At 41.6% G+C, this 23,830-nt stretch overlaps 1 protein-coding gene across 4 annotated transcripts in view; it reads right to left on the bottom strand.

Moving 5' to 3' along the window:
* wwp2 (WW domain containing E3 ubiquitin protein ligase 2) overlaps positions 1-23,830 on the bottom strand; it is a 59,068-nt gene that overhangs the window by 19,312 nt on the left and 15,926 nt on the right. For 3 of the 4 annotated variants that reach the window (XM_079162349.1, XM_079162351.1, XM_079162352.1), the window contains 4 exons: positions 23,098-23,249; positions 22,615-22,852; positions 21,288-21,377; positions 8,324-8,498 (listed from right to left, as the gene is read on the bottom strand). In XM_079162349.1, coding sequence (XP_079018475.1) covers positions 8,324-8,498; positions 21,288-21,377; positions 22,615-22,852; positions 23,098-23,249 — 655 coding nt within the window. The remainder of the gene's footprint in view (positions 1-8,323; positions 8,499-21,287; positions 21,378-22,614; positions 22,853-23,097; positions 23,250-23,830) is intronic. The other variant, XM_079162350.1, reaches the window with a different exon arrangement.

Below are 23,830 nucleotides of genomic sequence, written 5' to 3'. Positions count from 1 at the left end.
CTTGAGTGGAAAAGTAGCTGAAAAAGACGCTTGTTAGGAATTAGTGGCCGCCGAAGGGGAGTTTTATGCTGAAGATGTTTATCTGCTCTAGGTGTGTGCTGCAAACAACTGCTAAACCGCCAACAGTACAACATGTTATGCTGGTTAGCGTTGTAGCGGCGCTGTAAATAAAACGGCGGGACGTTCTATGAACCTCAAATTAACAGAATGATACAAAGAGTTTATATTGTATTTTATTATCATAACAGACCCTTTACAGCACTCCTACCTACCATAATCATAATAGTCAGCATGCTAGCAATTAGCATAAGCGCTCGCGATTAGCATAAACTAAGAAAAACAACCCTCAACATGTACAAAAATAAATAAATTACACATTTAGAAAATCATTAAAAAATGTGGGAGAAAGTTAGTTTAGGTGGCTTCACCTTCGATTGAATGGCTGGTTTTGGGAGCACAGGTAGTGCTGGTTGTCCTTTATTAGTTAGACTGAGGTGAAAAAACCTCAAAACCACCATTTTCCAAATGAAAGCTAGTGGATAACTTTTTCTTTTTCACCGAGACATGTTGCACCACAAAAGTGATGATCATTTCCCTGAGAAGCCATAAAGTACAGTATTATGCACCAAACGTCAACGTCACTTTACGCAGCATTTCCCAAAAAGAAATGTGACTGTGCCCATTTAAAGGGGCCCTGTCATGGAAACTGTGAGGGAGTTGGGGATGGAAAGGACGGAGCCTGCTGGAAGAGCGAGAGCGGGCACATAACAGGGTTAAAGGGTGTGTGTGTGTGTGTGGGTCGCTTCCATCGACAGCCAATCTATGCCCCACCCTTATGGGTTTTTCTGTGCCTAAAAAAGGTAAAAAGAGAATATAATGATATAAAGACATGATGACTTCATCCTGGCTCTAACCATTCAGCTCCTCGGCAGCTTCCAGACAGAGCGAGGCTGGAGGGGAGGAAAAGAAAGGGAGGCTGAGAATACAAGGGAGAGAGAAGGAAGAGAGAAGGAAGAGAGAGGGAAAAAGCAGCATGTTGGCAGAAATGTGTGAAATAATGACTGGGTGTTATAGATGTGGAAGAATCAAAACGGCATGAAGGCAGGTGAAAAAGGGGATTTGAGCTAGTCGCTTCTAACGTGTTCGGAACACTTTTACTGCCGATGTGGCTTTAGAAGATACGCAAACATATTAGCAAAACTTTTGTAAAAACTTTTTGTAACATTGCCACTTCTTTTGAGACGTAAAACTATGCAGACAAGGAGAGAAAGTGAAATGTCAAGGTCAGTGAGTTCATCAGCCATTCAAACGCTTCGAAAACATGGCAACTCGTCTGTGTGTTTCAGACTAATTTAGCCAAGCAGTTTTCATCTGACTGAGTTTGTTATGGTGTCTCTTATCTCATATTAAGTGACGCTCACCTGCCCAATGTGCTTACAACATTGTGTATCTAGAACTGCCACAGCATCCTTCCACTTTGATCTCTCAAATAAGTTGACTTTAAGGTTATTATTCGATACAGAGGGGGCTTAAATTGGAGATCAACCACTAAATTATAACCTGTTGCAGATGGACAGATTTTAAAATCGTGCAACACAATATCTCAACTTAGAGGTCTGACTTTTGTCTTGTAATGACCTATTATTTGTATTACCGGTTCATTTGAAATGTATTTTCTTTTCGACTGATTCATTATTTATTTTCTCTCCCCGGAGTCAAAACTAAACAAAAAAGCAGCGTTCAGTTTCTTTGCTCCAAATATCTGGAACAAACTCCCCCAAAAAAAACTACAGGTCAGCTACAACTCTCACTTTTTTTTAAATCAAAGCAGAAGACTTTCCGGTTTACAGTGGTTTTCTATTAAATCATCTTTTACACTGCACTGTAACTTTTTATCTCATTTATCCTATTGTCTTTTTTTAATGACGCAGGAACCAGAGAATGGTTGGCATTTAAGCTTGAAAAAGCACAAGTAATCAGTAATTGCCAATGATTTTTCAGACAATAAACAAATTTCAGGGATAAACACTGACTGTTAAAAGTGGTTGCCGGGCTGGCAACCAGGCTTCAGCTATTGATTGCCAAAACTGAAAGTATGGTTGCCATTTTTAGTCACCTTATACACTATAAATTTCCTTTTTGTTTTTTGTTTAGGTTCATCTGGTTCTTTGTCAGTTGAATGAATTTGCACATTTGTGTGATGTTGACGGATTAGTCGAACTTTTCACCTCACAGTCAAACAACTTAATTTACTTGATCGTTGTCTCTAAAACAGACGTCTGTAGGGAAGCGAGTAAACGCACCACCGCACGTGCGGAGTTGTCTGGTTCTGACTGTACCAGCAATATTTGAATATCACTAATGGAACAAATATAGAAAACACATGTATTTTGGGGTGTACTTCACTATTCTGTATATGTTAAAAAGTGTTTGCCTCTGATGGCAACCAAAGGCCAAGAATTGGTTGCTAATTTCTTAAAATGTTTGCCAACGGCAACCCTTCATGTAAAGCCATGACTCGATTAAGCAACTATTTGTTTTAGCTATAGCTCAAAAAAATCTATCAAGTGAACCTTTTGAGTTGAAATCTTTTGTCACAAAGTTAGGACTTAAAGGACTTAAAGGCTTCTGTAAATGATCCTCTATCTTAATATTCCTCAGGATCATTTACTCAAACATTGTAAAAGTCTGACAACTGCCTTTTCTTGAACAAATACCAGCTAATTTAACAATTTATCACATTAACACAAAAAAAAAGTCAACGTACTATAAAGCTGGACTGAAACACGCATGACGCATATTGCTATGGTGATGGAAGAAAATATATTTAAAAAAATGATTGTGTCTACTACAGAATGATTAGTAGTAATTATTCTAGTAATACATGTAGCTAAACAAATGCAGCTTTCTCTTAATGTGCTACTGCAAACTTGAACAACTGTCTCCTTGTGTGAGGGAGCTACGTAACATCTGGTTGTAAATTTTGTTGCGGACGGCAAAAAGTTAAAATACTTTAACTTTGGACGGCAATGCCGTCTTCTATTACCGTGGCCTGTATGCTCTACCCGCTCTCACTTAATTTTACCGTCCTGCTCTCGGCCACTAAAATGATTTCCGGTCTGCCTGATTCCATGTGAATACAGCATAAATCAGACGTCTCCAACTGTGAGCCGCACCTCTCCAGGGGAATACGAGAAGGGTTGAAGGGGACGCAGAGAGACAGACATGAGGCAAAGATGGTGGCCGAGGTGAAAGGGACAAGTTTGTGTTTCTATATTACGGTACTTTAAAACCCTTCAGTGCCTGATTTCCAAATTTACTTTATAATTTGTACTCCTTCTCTATTTCTTTTAGTCATAACATAATGTTAACAAAACCCGCATCGATGCAGTTTAAACTCCTGTTCATTGTCCTTTCATGGGATAAACCACTTACAAACGCCATTTATGGAAACGTGAGCACTGACGGGTTGTGTGTGTAAACATCAGTGAACGTGAAATTGAGTCATGTATGAGCTTTCTGTCCAGCAGTGTGAGTGATAAAACACAGGGCTGATTCAGGTGCTGCTGTTAGGGGTCCTTGTTCCAGCGAGAATGGACAGAAAGTCGGAGAGGGGGTGGGGGGAGGCAATCGAGGGAAGGTGAGGGGATGGAGCAAAAGACTGTTGAGTGGTAAAAAACAGAAAATATAAAATGGAAGCGGGAGGCATTATCGAAATGAGCCGAGATGATAATGAAGATATCTCTGTGGGATGCAGAAAAGGGGGATTTTGAGAGGAAAATAGAGAGTGTGTGTGTGTGTTCGGGGGTTGGAGAGACGACAGAATGATTGGAGGGGTTGGGTGGGCGGGGTTAAAGGAAAACATAGAGGTCAAGGAAAGGAAGACTGGTTAAGGTGAAAAAAAAGAGCGAGGGGAGAAGCCGGAAACAGCAGTTAATGACTCTGGGGCTGCTCTCTCTGGGGTTCCTAACGAGCTGCAATTACCCTGCGCACACACACACACACACACACACACACACACACACACACACACACACACACACACTACCATTGTGGACCAGCTAAAATAGTCTATATCCACATGGATAGATAGTATAGACTATCTGACAAACAGAAAATCCATTGGCATGACTTTCAGCGATGATTTCGTCCACATTAACAAAGTCACAGTTTCTTAATGAACCGAAAATGTTTTTTACGTTCCCCAGTGGGTGGGCTTGGCTTTTGCCGGGGTGATTCAACTAGGTGGGGTCAGCTTGGTGTGGGAGGATCTCTTTGTGGGACCTCTCCTTGGCGCTGGATGATCCTGAACGGGCACGTTTCCTCTGTGGCGGTGCGTCGCAACTTGCTCTTGATCGGCTTGGAAAGGCCCGGTCTTGAAATACGTTCCCCGTCTCGTTTGCCATGCTTCGTGGGTGTGCCTGTTTTTTTTTTTGCCATGTCATCACCATTCATATCTATATAAATAATGTGTCCATAATTCAATTGCTTCCAAGAGCACAAAGTTCCTCATAGAAAAAAACGAAAACGAAGACTCGCTTTAATTTCAAGTCAACTGATGATTGGACTCATAAGCTTTCAGGGGGCAGCCCTTTGATATACATGTATGTATATGTGTGCGTGCGTGCGGACACCCGTTACAGCGCCACAATCCATTTAAGACGACTGGCCCCTTGACCCTTTTTGGTTGTCATGTGCTACAGAGAAGAAATGTGGCACTTGACCTCGACATTACAGCCCTGTACACCCACACCCCCACAGAGAAGAGGAGCACGTGGTCCAACAGTAGGGAACAACACACACATCAGCATCCACGTAACAAAACAACACAAACACACATCAATACAGAATCCTGATCTGCCACAGAAAATGAAACTAACATGTCCTGATTTATGATGGAAAGAGAGAGAGGATGATGAATCAGCTAACTATTTTTGAGTAATTCTTTTTTTATAGCGCGTCCACACAGTGAGAGCATCAGTAGAACATGTGGCTGTGTTCACAGTTAAGCTATGAGCTCTTTTGTGAGTGCGTGTGTTTCCTTGTTCACACACACACTGGAGCCATAAATAGTAGCTGCTATCAGCAGTGTGGGCATTCCAAGACAAAGCAGTGTACTATCAACACGGAGGGCAGACCTGCCGATTGGCTTTTCTCACACGAAGTGAGGGAGAGGAGGGAGGAAGCACACCGAACCTGAACGTCTCTGTCCTCTTGTGTGATGTCAACTTGTTGATGACATGAAAACCTGAATTTATCCTGAACACTGCTAAGTACACTAAACGTAACCAGAACTTTCATTTAACATCTCTTCCTAAGCAAACATTTAGATCCAGGAAGTCCTCCCCAAAACAGGTAGAGCATCTGGAATAACAGCTACACATTACAGGGTTTCATTCTGTACAAGTAACAGAACAATAAATTCAAAGAATGTTTAAAATGAGAAAAGCTATCATTTAAATGAAAAGCTATCTAATAAAAAGAATAAGGAAAAATGACTACGGCTGGGTTGTACCAACAAGGATGAATTTAATCGAAGATTCGTTGTAATCCGAGTTCAGCAAAACTAGGTTTTAAACGAGTAAATCAAGAGCTCTGTTTCACAACTTAAAACTAATCTCTGTTTAGTACATCCAAGTTTAAACCAAAATCAAATTGAGTTTAATCAATATTGAGACGCTAGCTTAACCAAAGTAAAATGAATCAATTTGTCATTACATTGCTAGCTAGATAGCTAGTTAAAAAGCCAGCTCATGAGCGTTACTCATGATGAGTCGGCAAAGAAGCTCTAATTTCTCCTCCTTTGAGAAAAAAACTTGTTGGTTGAATTAATGAAGCAATATGGTCAAATAATAGAAGTTAAAACAACGGACAACAGTCAAGTAAAAAAAGAAAAAAAACATTTTTCAGAGTACGGAAAGAGACAACAATCTTCCTTTTCAGCTCCAGAACAGTTTTGTTACTGAATTTAAATCTTGAGAGAAATTCAGCAGCAGCACAATAAAACTCAATTGGTTGAGTCTGTCCCTTAACTTTTCTTCAAGGAATTTGATCATTTCTGCCCTATCCATCTAAAAAAGGCGGCCATTTTAAAAGTCAAACCTCCTCAAGTGTATTTAAAGTTAATACTGGATCACATATTGAAGTGCTGGTGCAACAGAATTAGATTTAATCTAGGATTAGAGTAAGAAGTAAACATTTATAGAGAGGTTAACATTTAATCTTTCTTTATTTTACTAAAAGTATCATAATACAGGGGTCACGATTCAATACATAAGCAAGGTTATATGTTGAATTTTTTTCAAAATCTTATTCTAGAAAAACGGTCATGGTATAAAGAATAAACAAAATCTGAGTTTTAAAAAAAAGGTACATTTTCGACAGGGCACATATCTTTGCAAATGAAATAAAGTACTGACTGGCTGAGTTAATCTTCCCATGTAAACTATTCAGTATCACAAAATATAATAGAGTGCTGCAGGAATGAGTCCTAAAACCCAGAGATGAGTCAGTTTTTTGTCCACAAGTCAATGGGTTATTGGTATGGGTTTTTGGTTAGATGCCTAAAATAAGGCCTGTGTTTAGCGTTTTGTTTTACGACATTAAATATGTCAGTAAATGCCCCTCTGGTGAATTTAGACGCTTTTATGTGTCTTAAAAGAGGCGGTTGCAAACAAGTGTCTAAATGAAACGACTAAATGTCATCACTTGAACACTAGTCCTCCTTTAGCTCAGTGGAACGCATGACACCATTGGGTTGTTCCTTTATAGCCAATGTTAGCTTTTTAATTCTGCGCTTCAAAAATCCTAAAAGTGGGGTTCATTTGTGAGGATTATCTTGCTGAACTACTGTAATGTGCGATGCTAACTTCCAGGTCGGCCTACGAAAATACGTCAGCCCTGCAGCACTCTACATCGCAATATGATTATGTATCCATATTTTCCTACAACATTAATGTACATTTTGTTTGGCACTCCAAAAGTATTGAGGTTTGATAACCGGCCTTTTACATCTTACTGATGCGTTCACATTCACCTTAATGTAAGCAGTACTTCCCCTGCTAAAGGGCAGCATTAACAGAAGTCGGTTTCAGTTTCAGTAAAAACGTGGGTTTTATGTTGAACTTTTCACAATAAGAAGTTCCGTTTCTCCGCTTGCTTGCATGTTTAACGGCCAGGATATTGGAAGAGGGTTAAAGTTCAACTACTCTTACAACGGTGTGAAGCCGTGTAAAGAGACCGAAGGAGATGAGACTGAATATTCTGGTTAAACTGAGTAATAAACCTTTGTTGGAAACTGACCACAGGAGCCACAGCCAGACGGAGATAAGTGAGAGTGTAAAAGGGGGAATCTTTGGGTGAGACATCGTCAATGAGTGGATAAAAAAACGGGACGGACAGATGACGGGAGGGTAAGACGGACGGATGGAGAGAAATATCTGGTTATTTGAAACATGAAACAAGAGAACTAAACATTCAGAATCACATGAAAACACACAAAAACTGCTGGAATGAGATCTGTAGAAGACTTTCATAAAAACGGAAACACTAGCACGCACACACACAGTGCACAGTGCAGGGTGTTTTTATAGAAGCCTATAAGAGTTTTTTAAGGCTGCTTTTACTAATGGTCCATTGAGAAAGCTCTGTTGTTTTAGTCCCATAAGTCTTTACTGTCTGGCTGCAGTCTGACCTTGGCTGCTTCTCTGTCAGAGACCACTGGAAAAACACTATAAACAAGTCTCAAATAACATCTTGAATCCCCCCCTATAGCCGACGTCTTCTGACTGTTAGCCAACGAGTGAAACACACCGCGTTGCATACGTTGATCGTGTTCAGTCCCGAGGTGCATTGTGTGGTTGATATTAAAATCTTAAAGATTTGTTTATCAAGGTTCATATACATTTTTACAAATACATTTTCAGGACTTTGAGGCAAATTTTCATGACCGTACTTTATCTGAAAGGCCTGTGTATACATGAAAACATAGGAATAAAAATATGTTGCTAGCCTGCGTTTTTTAAAGAAATGTTCTGCCTCCAGCTATGCTCCGCCCACAAAAAAACATTATCATGTACTGACAGAAAAGAAGTCTATAGTTTTCTGGTAAACATGTCATTACTTTCATTAAAGCTGTACAAGTATTTAAGCATTTAGCTTAATGAGCACATGGGGTGGTTGTTCAATTGCTGAGAGTGCATATTGCCTGGGGGACAAACATTTCAAATGAAAGCACTAATCCTTTGTTACCATTGCCTCAGCAATGTGCCACATCTCCTGAGTACTAACATAATGTATGTTAGCCAGTGGAAGCCCCAAGTACCTGGTAGAGGAAGCGCTGGCTGAACTGGTGCATGGCGCCCTGCAGCTGGCTGCGCTGGCTCTGCCACTGCTGGTAGTTGCGCACGGACTCGGCCGTGGGCCTCTGCCATGTGGTGGTTCTGGTGTTGTGGTCCACGTAGTAGAACCTGCCCCGCTGGTCCACTCGCTTCTCCCAGCTATAGAATGGAGGGGGGGGGAGAAAGGGCTGTGGTTTTCAACATCATCTTTATTTAGCACGTCAAGAGTGGTTGGTTGTATCAAAATGTAGGCTGCTGATAGGAACAGCACTGATTTAAAGAGACATGGAAAGAAAACAGTGAGAAGAGGGGAAAGAGTGGGAGGGAGGAAGAGGAAAGAAAAAGGGAGGGATAAAAGAGTGGACATGGAGAAGGAAAACAAGGAGGATAGATAACGCTGCTAAGATGGTTAAACCAAACTATCCTTTACTGAGGTTAAAAGAATAAAACTGTTAAAACACATTTTTACACCAAATGTGGCAGGAAACGAAGACCGTTGAAAACTATGATGCTCCATTATTGGGTCTTCCACAATTCGTGACACCGGCGGAAGAAAACAAACAACACCAGCCTCGACTCAGCGGTTAATTCAACAGAAATTACAGGCGCTGCTGACCTTGCTGTCTATGCTAGGATCTGTTGTGCAGTTCAATTCTACTAGCGCCTATATGCGCAGGAGGGAAACTATTATTTGAGCGCTTAGGGACAACTCTCGTGTCCGGTGGCGTTATCACCCCGGGTCATGTGATATGCGTTTTCAGGCCTGGTAGTGTGGGAGGAGATTGTTTCTGAAAAGGCACTAAAACGCTCATCTGGACGGAGACCGTTTTTGTTTTATGACGCAACCTCAAAGGTCATCAAACTGTGTATTCGCGTTAAAGACAATGCCAGTCCTCAAGTACAATGATGAGGGGTAATAATGGCCAGCGGCGTTACTCAGACGTCTATGTATACCTTGTTCTTCCCCTGAGATGGACATGGACTAGAGATATGGACGGTCCACAGAAACACACACAAACGAACACAGCTCCACACACACAGACCAGTTCCCTGTGCTCGGCAGGACTGACTGCTGCTCTCCTTGCTATTCCCACATCTCTGACTTCAGCGCTACAGAATTTGGAAGAGAAAACAGCATCAAGCTAACAAAAACACGCCATGCAGATACCAACGGGCTTGGAAAGTTAATACTCCATGACGTTGTTTAGACCTTCCATAACTAGCTGGAGGACTGTATCACTGTGAGCTTCTTCCTTTTGTTCAGGGTTTTTCTAAAGGGTCTTATAGTCTGGTCTCCACTGCAGTCAGGATTTTTTTAAACAGCAAATGCAATGAATGTGTGAGACATGCTGTAAAGTAAAGTTTACTCGACACCTCAACAGTGAACTTTACTAAGTCAAGAAATAGACATTCTAAAATTCCCTGACTTTAGCTGCTTGGAACACACCTCACAAAACTCTATGATATTTCATAGATTTACAGATTTCATTACTGGTTGGAATCTAAACAACACACAGTGCCAAGTGTAAATGCACACATAAAAGAAGGCTCAATATCATATCAGTAACGTGATATGAGACAAGATGTCATCTATAATTATAATATCGTAATATAGCAATAGAGTTGTCTTCTCCTGGTTTTATAGGCTAAATTACAGTAACGTGATGTAATTTCCTGACCTCACCAGACTGATCTAGCTGTTCTATTATTTGTCATTAAATCCATATTACTGATTCTTATTTATCAAAAATCTCATGTAAATATTTTGTAAAAGCCAGGCGGCAACCTCCGGTTCTAGGAAGTGAGGCCAATGCTAAAGTGCCTTAAACCTGCATTCTATCTAATGGCCATCAGGGGGCGACTCCTCTGGTTGTATAGAAGTCTATGAGAAAATGACTCTACTTCTCTCTTGATTTATTACCTCAGTAAACATTGTAAACATGAGTTTATGGTCTCAATCTCTAGTTTCAAGTCTTCTTCAATACAGCATGATGTTCATTTAGTAAATTATGGTCCATTTAGAGTCAAACAGACCATAAAGCAGAGTATGCTTTAGGGCGGGGCTACCTTGTGATTGACAGGTCACTAGCAAGACCGTGTCCAATTTGAGAGTTGTCATGTTTTTTTGTGTCACAACTTGTTTGCAGTTCATGAAAGTACATTTCAAACCTTTTGGTCACCTTATTCAGCGCTCTACTGTACTTAGCTCTCATTTCATTTATGGACAGAGGTCGCATTAACCGAATATTATTGACAATGTTGGAAAAATCTGAAGGCTGCATCGTCTGCGATAAGTCTCTGGTCAGCATTTCTCTTCATGTCCTTAAAAATGTTGAGAGGGCGACGGACAAAAACCAAGACAGTGACGGACAAAACGACAAACTTGAGGCTTCCAAACTGTAGCCCAGAAACCAGTGGATGACTACACTGTGTCAACTTCTTTTATACAGCCTATGGTAAAAGCACCAATGATCAACCCTACAATATAATTGTAATATCGATATCAAAGCATTTGGTTAAATACATTGTGATATTTGATTTTCTCCTCCACACACTTACAGTATGGCCGCGCACACGCACACGCACGCGCACGCACACGCACACGCACACGCACACGTGCTTGCAGCATAAAATCAGATTGTGGGTGCTTGGTCTTCTTTACTGAAACAATACATGATGCAATAAATCTTTTCTTTAAAAGAAGAAGAAGAATTTAATTCCTAAAACTGTGGGGCCTTGTAGTTTTTGGAAAAAAGTTACTCATTCAGGATGGAGATGTGTTTGTTGGGACTATTTTCTGTGGCAGATGAATCCACATTTGTTGCTCCAGAGCAGTGTTTTCAAAACTGTTTCACTGGGGACAAACTTGTAAAAAATGACAACCTGATTCACAATAGGCCTCATCTATTAATTGTAAGAAGAGCTAATTTGTGCATCAATGAACGATTCATTATCTTGAATAGGTGAACCAGCCATTTAGAAAAGATCTACAACTTTGTTTTTTGCATGTGTTTTTGAAAACATATACACGTGTTAAATACTTCATTATTGAGAGCAAATAAATACATTTTGGCAGAGTTAGCAGACTATCTAGTTCCTTTAACTTCCTCTCATCAGTTCAACAAATAGAATGTACACTAGCCTTTTCATATCGGAGTCAATTATCAGAACAATACGGACATTCATACTCCCTTGTGTGGCTGGAAGGTGTTATTGCAGAATATTTTTTTTAATAAAAGACCATCGAAGAAATTCCTTCAATTTCTTTGGCAACCCTAATTAAAGTTCTTTGGGAATGACTGCTCTTAAGAGTATCTGTGTCAGCAGGACAATGTATGTGGGATTGTGTTAAATAAACTACGGAGAAGGAACAGCCAGTGCAACAGTGTGGCTCATTGATGTGTTTTTAATACTTTGCTAGTAGAATCAATTAATTGTTGGTTTGTCTAATCATGTGATTCGTTGTCATTACGAAAAACATAGAATATCTACAGACTTATCTTTAAATCACCCCCACTTCTGTTTGATTTCTGTCTCCAAATCAATTTCAAGAAGTGAAATCTTGAAGATTAAACTTTGAGTGGCATCAGGAGCCAACATGTAAACAAGGTTTTGCACCGATATTAGCCAAATTAAATGAACTAACTCCAAAATCATCTCTTAATACATGCAAAACAAATAAAAAGTATTCTAGCACCACTAATGTTCATATTACTCAATATGGTACTTGAGGTATTCATCTCACAAGACACCAAAAACAACATCTAGCAGCTCTTTAACTGGCCATGACAAAACTGTATGACCCAGAAGTTTGAACAACACTGTGATAAGCCATAGTCCGTGTGCTTGAGAAATGGATGTCTATCTTTGTACTTTTAATGGTTTTGTAGGGTCTAGAAGTCCTCTACGCTGAGGCCTTTTCAACACAGCACCCGACAGCGTCTCTTAAGATCTTGCTGGAGGACCCTTCAGCAGCGGGGATGATTGCAGACACAGGGATAGTCTCTCTGACCACTGTGCCTCCGAGCTTCCTTTAAAAAGGGCAAGAAAAATACTGTTCCCTCTCTGATATTAGGACTAGCTAGTTATTTACTGAAGCCAGAGAAAATCCCAGAGTCTGAGAGTCTCTACTTAGTTCTGCTATCTGACTTTCAACTCTTCGTACCAGTCGCATCATTAACTCTCTACTCCGTGTTTTTCTTGGAGCTAGAAGTGTACGGTCCCCTCACCACGAGCTGTCCGGATTAAGATTTTACGGTGCATCCTTTATGTTGTTTTGGACTCAGTATTTATCACCATGTTGGCTGACAGCAATCCCTACGAGCTCCTTTCTTTTGTCTTCATCCCATTTCCTACTGGGATGGAGTTTGACATGTGTTGACTGAATGAAACTCCCATTTACAAGAGTTTTAAGTCAAGTTGCACCTTGGCATAGGATAGCTCTAAAAAAATGAAAGCTGTAAATGTAAGGACGAAGCCAGGGCCCACATCTTGTCTGGAGCAGCTCATGCTGATCAATTAGTGGTGAGACAAATGACTGATGCAGAAATATGTAAGAAAAAAAAACCATTATGGAGGCGGACACATCAAGACTGGAGACTGGAACATCAGACGGGCAGTGTTTTTTCAGATAAAATGCTCACATCAACACTTGTGGGAAACTCTTTTGTGCTGCTTGTTTCTTGCCGTCTGCTGGCATATCCCCAGACATGCACTATACACAGAAAATAAACCAAAACTGCGATTGATAAACATCTCAGTGTTAGTATCAAACACAAAAAAATGATCGTGGCACAATCAAGGCAGGGGTGTTGTTTTGTTTGCGTGCGTTTAATTTGCCTGTCAATCTAATTTTTCCAACTGTTAGCGACTTGAATTTTCTTCCGGAACAAGGTCAATTTTTCTGAGCTTTCACACTGCGAATAAAAGGTATCTATTTGTGAAACAACAACAAAGGTCCCAAGACGGCAAACTTTATTACTCCATTCAACTTTGACAAAGGCGGCGCAGACCAGATCCACTTTTTCCGTTCTTACCTTTCACAATAAAAGCCCTAGACATACAATTTTCGCAGGCGATTATTTCTCATTTTCTTGAGATGTATTTGTCATGTCCCTGATGTGTAAAGGCCTTAACGCAGCCCCATCAACACAACACTCTGCCAACACTAGAAAGCCACCAGCAACCAGACAGGATAGAAGACTGTGCAGTCCTGACTGACAAAGTACTGCTGTACATAAGAAGGAGCTTACTGCTACATTTAAGATGGGTGCAGCTGTAGCCATTTAACACTGAGTTTTCTCTGTAACCCTGTAATTTAAAAAAAAATAGTTGAGTCAAAATGAAACCATTTGATGTTATAAAATGCAATATCTATTATATCCACAAAACGTTGCTTTGCAGTCTATTTTCTATTGTTCAACTGTGTCGAAATAACACATAGCACAACATTGTGGTCAACAGACATCATGCGACGCTGACAAGTACAGCTTTAAGGGAATGCAGCATCCGTTTTCATTTAAGAGGCCCTACTGCTGTTAGACTAAATAAAGTGTGTAGGGACGTCCTGCAGCTCACCAGGGTTGTTGAGCTTGTGAGGCGTCACTAGTTACAAACTCTACAGCGTATTTGATAAAGAGCAGCGGGACTCAGAAGCTCTCCTCGGCCCGGCTTCGGATGGCTTTCATTATTTCAGCTTCCAAACCTCGATTGCCTAACACCCCCCCACCCCCAGCTTCTAAACAGTTCCTGGTGTGTACATCTGGAGCGCTACCACGGCATTAGCTTGCTAATTGATCCTCTGAAGGGCCACAGGCCCCCAGTGTTGGATGGAAGTATATGTGACTCTGTAAGAAAGGACTTTTGTTCTCTGGGCACTAGTTCCTTGTGTGGAAAAACTGAGATGGGAGGGGGAGGGGGAGGGGGGCAGTTGGAGGTTTGGAGAGAAGGGGGGGTGACCTTTTCCTAAAAACAGCCTCTCTTTCCCTCTGTTAACCCACACTGCAAGTAAAAATGTCATAAAAGGGCTGGACTCTGGCAGAGGTGCTCTGATCTCGTAATGCTGTCCCCAAAGACGGGGAGAAAACTGTGTTCTCACTATGAACGCTTAGCACACAACATCAAACCGGATGATTGAGGGCCAATTACGATGTACAGTATGCAGCTACAACTGAGGACGCACATTCTTAATAGAGTTCTGCAGGAATGAGTCCTAAAACCAGGAAATGAGTCAGCATTTTTGCACTTCCGGTTCCCTCGTCTCAAAGTCAATGCGTTTTTTTGAATAGATTTTGATTAAATGCCTGAAATAAAGTCTGTGTTTAACACAAGCTGAAGAGGTTTTAAACTTTTGTTCTACAATATAACATACGTCAGAAAAAACCTCTCCGGTGAATTTAGAAGCTTCTACGTGTCTTAAAAAAGTGTCTAAATGAGACGACTAAACGTCCTCACTAGAACTCTAGTCCTGCTTTAGCTTAGTGGTGGTGACGTGAGGTCATTGTGATGTAGTTCCTTTATAGCCTAACATTAGCTTTATTCAGTGTGGCTTTGTGGCACAAAGGCAGTAAAACTGCTTGTGCCAAAGCACACTGACTGTAATCCTGCGGGCTTAATCTTTATTATCCAGAAAAGTTTGCCGCGCTTCTCTTCACACAGCGTTGCCAACACCTGCTTAAAAAGTACACCACAACATGCGGCCTGATCGGGAATGGTGTGCAATGACTTTTATAAGAGATTCGCCCAGCGTTTTTCCCGAAAATCGGAGCAAAATTTCTCTTTTCACTTGAATGGGGTTTCGGCGTGAAGAGAGCTAAAAAACACTTAACTTTGGGTCCATATTGACTAGCCATCCTTTGACGTAGAAAAATGGTTCTAAGTTTAAAACGTAGACAAAACGCTGGACTTTATTGAGTCAAATGTACATTTTGATAGCTAGCACAGTTTTTATCAAGTCACAGATTAAGTTTCAGGAAAATTTGGGTCTGTTTCTGACTTTATAATGCGCAGCTTAGAGTGCGTGATGTCACCGCTAGAGTGAAGAGGAGTTTGAGATTCTTGTGTCTTTTGCCATTGACTCCACAATTTTCACTCTTCATGCATCATTTTTGGATTTAAAAGTAGCTAATCTTGTCCTTGTCGTAGACAAATTACTGTGGAATCCCACAGACTTAAACATTTGGCTCAGGGAGCCACAGAGCGACATGAACTCCAACCAACTGCTCCATTAGACTCCATGTTAAATCTGACCACTCATTTCTCAAAGAAAGCAGACGGTACCAGTTAGCGGTGGGAATCGCCAGAGATCCCGCGATACAATATTATCACGATACTGCGATATACTGAGTATTACGATAACATATATTCAGATTTATTACCTTTTTTCAACTGCAAATGATGTCCCCAAAGGAAAACTGTGTCAACATGTTTTATCTAATAAGATAAAGTTTTCAGTCTGTTCATCTCACTTCAATCATTTTTATTGCAGCAAAATGGGATTGTCAAGCAGACAGACTGACCAACACTGTCATAAATGTTGCACCTGACAAACTTAACTGAATGCAAACGTGTCTATAACTTCTATAAGTACGATATAAGAGTTATATAACTGGTATAACTTGCGATCCGTGGATGTCGAGGGCAGAGAGCCAGTTATGCACTGCACTCTCCCGATGAGCCTGGCTACTGTTGGCAGATTTATCGCCCGTTGTGAGGCCAGATTGAGCGGGTGAGCAAAACACTTCACATGCAGCCAGCCACATGCACCATATGGTGTAAACAATGAATAGACGCTGCCGTATTTACGTCTAGATGACGGTATGTTGAGTGTTGATGGAGCTGCTACAATGTTAGCATAGCCTAGCACCGATCGATCCGAGCTTCATTTGATAAAACAAGTACAAATCGGCATCATTACGTAGTTATTTCGGAGTCCCTTTTTGTCGGTTTATTGCCGTTAAATCACAGCCAAATCTGTTTATTTTGTGTTCATACAGCTGTAGTAAACAGCCGACGTGTGGCTCGCTAGACACAGTGAGCTCGATGAAATCCACGGAGCTCCTCCGGACTATGTTATGAACCAGACATGACAGCGTTTAGTTTCCCGTGATATCTGGGACTTCCACAACACGTACTAAGCAGAAATAGAGGCTATTTTTTCCACAGTTGAACGGTTCTCAGGGCGATAAGCCACGCCCCCTCTCCAGCGCGTCCAGTGTGATTCACGCGAATGAACACAAATAGTCGAATTTCTGATTTCTTTCTCCGATTGATGATTTCTTTGTTTTGACCAACTTCCTACCAATCTCACTGACCCATGACCTCTGCTGAACTCACCAGATAACAACTCAGCACCATCTAGTGGACTGAAAAAGCAATTCATATTATTTTTCTAGTACCAAAAGGTTTATAGTTTAGAATAAAAGATCGATACTTGGCTTCCGTGTATCGATACAATATCGCCGCGCAAAATATCGCGATACTATGCTGTATCGATTTTTTCCCCCACCCCTAGTACCAGTTTTGTATATTGCTCTGGAGCTCACATTTTTAACACCACAAACATAAAAACCACATTACAGCGTTTGGCAGAGTCTTATCTTTCTCATGGTATCCATAATTTGGCACTCAGACTCCTGCTTTTTGTTAAAAGGAGGCACGCGCGCGTGCGTGCGTGCGTGCGTGCGTGCGTGGAGACAGATGGAGAGAACCTGTGTGTGTAACTGGTTGCCATGGTGAGAACGCACCTGGTTGGAGAAGCAGACTGATTTGAACAAAACTCCTGCCTCCTTTTAACAAAAAGCAGGAGTCTGAGTGCCAAATTATGGATACCATGAGAAAGATAAGACTCTGCCAAACGCTGTAATGTGGTTTTTATGTTTGTGGTGTTAAAAATGTGAGCTCCAGAGCAATATACAAAACTGGTACTAGGGGTGGGGGAAAAAATCGATACAGCATAGTATCGCGATATTTTGCGCGGCGATATTGTATCGATACACGGAAGCCAAGTATCGATCTTTTATTCTAAACTATAAACCTTTTGGTACTAGAAAAATAATATGAATTGCTTTTTCAGTCCACTAGATGGTGCTGAGTTGTTATCTGGTGAGTTCAGCAGAGGTCATGGGTCAGTGAGATTGGTAGGAAGTTGGTCAAAACAAAGAAATCATCAATCGGAGAAAGAAATCAGAAATTCGACTATTTGTGTTCATTCGCGTGAATCACACTGGACGCGCTGGAGAGGGGGCGTGGCTTATCGCCCTGAGAACCGTTCAACTGTGGAAAAAATAGCCTCTATTTCTGCTTAGTACGTGTTGTGGAAGTCCCAGATATCACGGGAAACTAAACGCTGTCATGTCTGGTTCATAACATAGTCCGGAGGAGCTCCGTGGATTTCATCGAGCTCACTGTGTCTAGCGAGCCACACGTCGGCTGTTTACTACAGCTGTATGAACACAAAATAAACAGATTTGGCTGTGATTTAACGGCAATAAACCGACAAAAAGGGACTCCGAAATAACTACGTAATGATGCCGATTTGTACTTGTTTTATCAAATGAAGCTCGGATCGATCGGTGCTAGGCTATGCTAACATTGTAGCAGCTCCATCAACACTCAACATACCGTCATCTAGACGTAAATACGGCAGCGTCTATTCATTGTTTACACCATATGGTGCATGTGGCTGGCTGCATGTGAAGTGTTTTGCTCACCCGCTCAATCTGGCCTCACAACGGGCGATAAATCTGCCAACAGTAGCCAGGCTCATCGGGAGAGTGCAGTGCATAACTGGCTCTCTGCCCTCGACATCCACGGATCGCAAGTTATACCAGTTATATAACTCTTATATCGTACTTATAGAAGTTATAGACACGTTTGCATTCAGTTAAGTTTGTCAGGTGCAACATTTATGACAGTGTTGGTCAGTCTGTCTGCTTGACAATCCCATTTTGCTGCAATAAAAATGATTGAAGTGAGATGAACAGACTGAAAACTTTATCTTATTAGATAAAACATGTTGACACAGTTTTCCTTTGGGGACATCATTTGCAGTTGAAAAAAGGTAATAAATCTGAATATATGTTATCGTAATACTCAGTATATCGCAGTATCGTGATAATATTGTATCGCGGGATCTCTGGCGATTCCCACCGCTAACTGGTACCGTCTGCTTTCTTTGAGAAATGAGTGGTCAGATTTAACATGGAGTCTAATGGAGCAGTTGGTTGGAGTTCATGTCGCTCTGTGGCTCCCTGAGCCAAATGTTTAAGTCTGTGGGATTCCACAGTAATTTGTCTACGACAAGGACAAGATTAGCTACTTTTAAATCCAAAAATGATGCATGAAGAGTGAAAATTGTGGAGTCAATGGCAAAAGACACAAGAATCTCAAACTCCTCTTCACTCTAGCGGTGACATCACGCACTCTAAGCTGCGCATTATAAAGTCAGAAACAGACCCAAATTTTCCTGAAACTTAATCTGTGACTTGATAAAAACTGTGCTAGCTATCAAAATGTACATTTGACTCAATAAAGTCCAGCGTTTTGTCTACGTTTTAAACTTAGAACCATTTTTCTACGTCAAAGGATGGCTAGTCAATATGGACCCAAAGTTAAGTGTTTTTTAGCTCTCTTCACGCCGAAACCCCATTCAAGTGAAAAGAGAAATTTTGCTCCGATTTTCGGGAAAAACGCTGGGCGAATCTCTTATAAAAGTCATTGCACACCATTCCCGATCAGGCCGCATGTTGTGGTGTACTTTTTAAGCAGGTGTTGGCAACGCTGTGTGAAGAGAAGCGCGGCAAACTTTTCTGGATAATAAAGATTAAGCCCGCAGGATTACAGTCAGTGTGCTTTGGCACAAGCAGTTTTACTGCCTTTGTGCCACAAAGCCACACTGAATAAAGCTAATGTTAGGCTATAAAGGAACTACATCACAATGACCTCACGTCACCACCACTAAGCTAAAGCAGGACTAGAGTTCTAGTGAGGACGTTTAGTCGTCTCATTTAGACACTTTTTTAAGACACGTAGAAGCTTCTAAACACACACACACACACACACACACACACACACACACACACACACACACACACACACACACACACACACACACACACACACACACACACACACACACACACACACACACACACACACACACAAAGCCATTGTTAAACCGTCTGTCGGTCTGTCTGCCTGTCTCACTCACTCACTCACTCTGTCTCTCTCTACTCTCTATCTATCTTTATGTCTCTCTGTATCTCTCTCTATCATACAGTCATTCCGGTCTTATATATTTTTCGAGAACCCCCCCCCTCCCATTTCAAAATAAAAGCCCCACAGAGTGAATCCTAACTGGAATACTTGTGATGAAGCCTGTCATTTAATAACCTCTGTTTGTGTCAAACATTATGAATATGTCTCCTCTCCCCCTCTCTTACCCACCCAGTCCCACCCTTTCAAAATAAAAGCCCCATAGATTAACTGTATCTTAACATGAAGCTCAGAATGAGGTTCGTACAGAAATGATGGGCGCGTTAGCTCCCATCATTTCCAAAGGCTTCTCAAACAAAGATGTATATGTCCAGTACAGAAATGACGGGAGCCATTTGTGGACTGTCCATCACAAATACAAGATTCAATCCAAGAGTATGAATCTAAAATGCAGAAAAGAGAGAAGCGCTATCTCAATTGAACCTGAACGACACTACCGGTAACATCGGCGTGTATGTATATTGCGACGTCTTCGGGCAGTAGAAGCCACACTGTCAAAATGACTTGCGAAATTTTCTAGTTACTTCTGCTTAATTCATAATTCATGCTTCAAAAAGTGGTGTTCATTTGTGAAGATTATCTTGCTGAACAAAACGTGTAAGAACCATAAACGTTTGTTTGCCACAGAGCTTATTTACTGCAATAATCCAGAATCCAATGAAAGAATCCCGTTGGCTTTTTGTGGAGGGAACCAGTGTGATGCTGACTTCCCTGTTGGCCTACAAAAATATGTCATTCCTGCAGACCTCTACACATTCTTCAAACAAACAAGAAGGCTTGTTCTGGCAGCTGACAAAGCTGAACATGAACATTTCTCTGGACACTCTGGACATTTCTGTCTAATGATGTGATCACCTAAAGGGCCCATTACATTTAAAATGTCTTAATTTGGAGGCAAATCAAATTAATTTCATGACAATCGCAGCAATCTGGGATTTTTCAACTTTGATGAACTTTGACACACAAACTCATAGCTTATTAGCCTTGTTAGCATCATCCACTTATATTTAAACTCCTCTGTCTGAGCATAAAGTCAAAAAGAGAAATGTCTGCAGACGATCGTGAGACCATAAGAGATTTGTGGTACAAAAACGCCTTTTAAAAATAACTGTGTAAACTATCTGCATTGAGTTGTTGCTGTGTTGCCAGATCAGAACAGTTTCCAGCCCAAAATAAATGAATCAAAAAATACGAGTGAGTGGAACAGATTTTCTATTATTGTATTATAATGTTTTAACAATATTTTCAAAACCCCTGCCAAATGTTGACAAAAGCAGCCCAGACTTCATCTACCAGTCCAACGCTTATCTTCCCAGCACAACTTCATCAGAAATAGCCCAGCTGGGCAGAAATCAGCCCAATCTGGCAGCACCGTCAGCGAGTAGTCCCTTAATCGCCGAGCACGTAGAGCCGCACGTTTCACATGTGAATGAATCAGAACCTATATTCTCGCCTCTGTGTTTCCCTGATGAACAACGGGTCTCATTATGCCAAAAGGAAATAAAGGCTTTCAAATACCGCAAATCAACAAAATAACAGCAGTGAAAATGACTGCATGATATGGGATTACTAAAGCCTAATGTGGACCCGATATATTGGTAAGCCTCACCTTGTCTGACCCAAACAATCAATGCATCGACACAGAACAGACATATAAAAGTGTAGCTGGCATACCCCGGAGGCAGCGGTCTCTCCCAGGTTGTGGTTTTGGTGTTGTGGTCCACGTAGTACACCCTGCCGTGAGGCAACACCCTCTGCTCCCAGCTACGGGGAGAGAAGGAGACAATTCACACATAAATACTAAAAGCACCTGTACAAGAGTTTATAATGGACGTACGAACTAATAAAATACACAACGTAGATTATTTAGAGCGAAGGGAGTTTAGGGTTCACTAACATACTTGTTTAATGCTGTTAATACCCTTACACTTCTTTTACAAATGTATTCATCTATGCAACTATTTATTCATGCGTTTTGCTGTACTAACAAACACTTGTATTGTATTTCATGTCAATAAAGCTGGTTTTACTAGGAGGCGAGTGTGGCTAAGTGGAGAGCAGGGCCGTCCTTCAATCAGAGGACCGGCGGTTCGATCCCCAGCTCTACTAGTTCCATGTCGATGTGTCCTTGAGCAAGACTCTTAACCCCAAAATTGCTCCCGTAGCTGGTCCTCTGCCTGCACAAATCTACACTTTTACATTACAATTACATTACATCTCACTTGTTTATAGTCCGGTTATCTGTTCGTTTGTGCACTTTATTTTATATTTCAATATATTTTACTGTAAATTTTAATATGTTTCTACTTTGTACTGTGTTGATTGCTAATTGTTTAATGTTATGCACCACCCATCATGTCAAATTCCTTGTATCTTCAACATACCATGGCAATAAACGGTTCTGATTCTGACACCTTTTATTGTGAAAGTGTTGCAACTGTTGCAAATTTGCATCGCTGCCGGTACGAAGAGTTTTGATACGAAATATTCGCAGTTGAGTATTTCGCAGTTTCATATTGTTTATCAGTCACGCCATCGGTGTGTAAAGGCCTTTAGACGCAAACATTACTATTTTAATCTCACAAGATGTTGTGATCTCTTGCTGAGCTCAAAAGGGCCTCCTACTGTGCATGCTGGACATCAGAGCTATCAGAGTAACATTACAGAGCAATGTTATTAGCTCCATTTGTGCTTTTAACTGCTGTGACAAGTCAGAAAGTCTGCCGTCAGATACTCACACCATTTTGACTCAAACTGGAGATTAACACTATTTAATATCCTAATTAATGATCACTGATTTGTTCTGACTTTCAAAGTTAAATATGATGCTGGCATTTTTGAGGGAAAATGCACCATTAAAAAAATGCATGAAGAAGCAATATGTGAAGTAATTAAGCTGCTAACAGCAACATATGAAGTAGGCTCCATTCTGTATGAAAACTAGCATGTGTGGATTCTCATATTTCGTCTGAATGCGAGATGCTCTGATGCCGATTCTCACCCCGCCGGGAGCGAGTCTGTGGGGAGCTCTGTGGCGCTGTTGCTGGCCTGCTCAGTGCCGGCGTTTGGGCCGGGCTCCGCTGGCGCGGCAGGACCCAGGGCGTCCTGACCCGGGGAGGGGCTGCTGCTGCTGCTGCTGGCAGCCGGGGAACGGCCCGACGGGGAGGACGGAGGGGGCGTGTTTCTAGCCACGCCCCCCCGACCGCCCTCCAGCCCGTTAGACGTCAGCTCAACTTTGTCTGAGGGAAGACACAAAGGGGACGAGAATTTTAAAAAATGACTTATTGTTACAGTCATAACAAAAGTAGTAAAATACTGGACTCTTTTGTGTCCCTTTATAGATATAAGCTACATTCATAAATTACTACCAGCATTTACTATCCATTTAACATTAAAAGTCAGGCTCTAGTTGTCGTAAATTAATATATAAATCACAACACACAGAGTGTGAGACTACAACGAGTCGATCAGACCCCTCCCATACCTGCGCTGCTTCCGGGGCTGACGTGACTCTTGGAGGAGCGGAAGCGACCGGACGAGCCCGACCCGGGGATCTGCTCCTCATTCAGCTCCCCGTTAGTCAGGGAGCCCCCCGGGGAGCCGCCCTGCGAACCCCCCACTGAGTGCCTGTTACTCCTTAGAAGAAAGAGAAACAGAGAGAGAAAGAGAAAGAAGGGGAAGTGAAGCAGAGGGGGGGGGGGGGGGGGGGGGGGGGGGGGGGGATGGTAAGGAAAGAAGGGAGGTGAGATGAGACATTAGAACTTACTGTTTGGAGATTAGACCCATAGTTGTTCCTGACTCAGAGGAACAGACCTGGCACGCGTTCGAGCGTGTACACGGACAAAACCATAGGTGTTAGTGCCGGCTGCTTTGACCTCATATTTTCCCAACACTAAATATAACTTAGGCTTTTCCTGACGAAGAATGCTGAGGCCGCTCTCAAACAGCAAAATGGATTAAGTGCTGCGATGTGTTTATTTGCCACAAACAGGAGAAGCAGCACTACTGTGTTTCTTAAGGAAACTGAAGAGGTTGTTGTCAACTGAACAGTGGAGCAATAGAAAGCATACTGACTGGACACATTACAAACTAGCATGGGATGTGTACGGCACAGGACAGGAGGGCTCTACAGCGGGGGATTAAAACCAGAACATCACTGGTCCCATCTACTGAGCATCAGTGATATTGATGAGAAGAGGAGCCTGAGAAGAGCTAAA

This window comes from Pholis gunnellus, assembly GCF_910591455.1.
Source record: "Pholis gunnellus genome assembly, chromosome: 7".
Classification (NCBI taxonomy): domain Eukaryota; kingdom Metazoa; phylum Chordata; class Actinopteri; order Perciformes; family Pholidae; genus Pholis; species Pholis gunnellus.
This window is presented reverse-complemented; position numbering and strand designations above follow the sequence as displayed.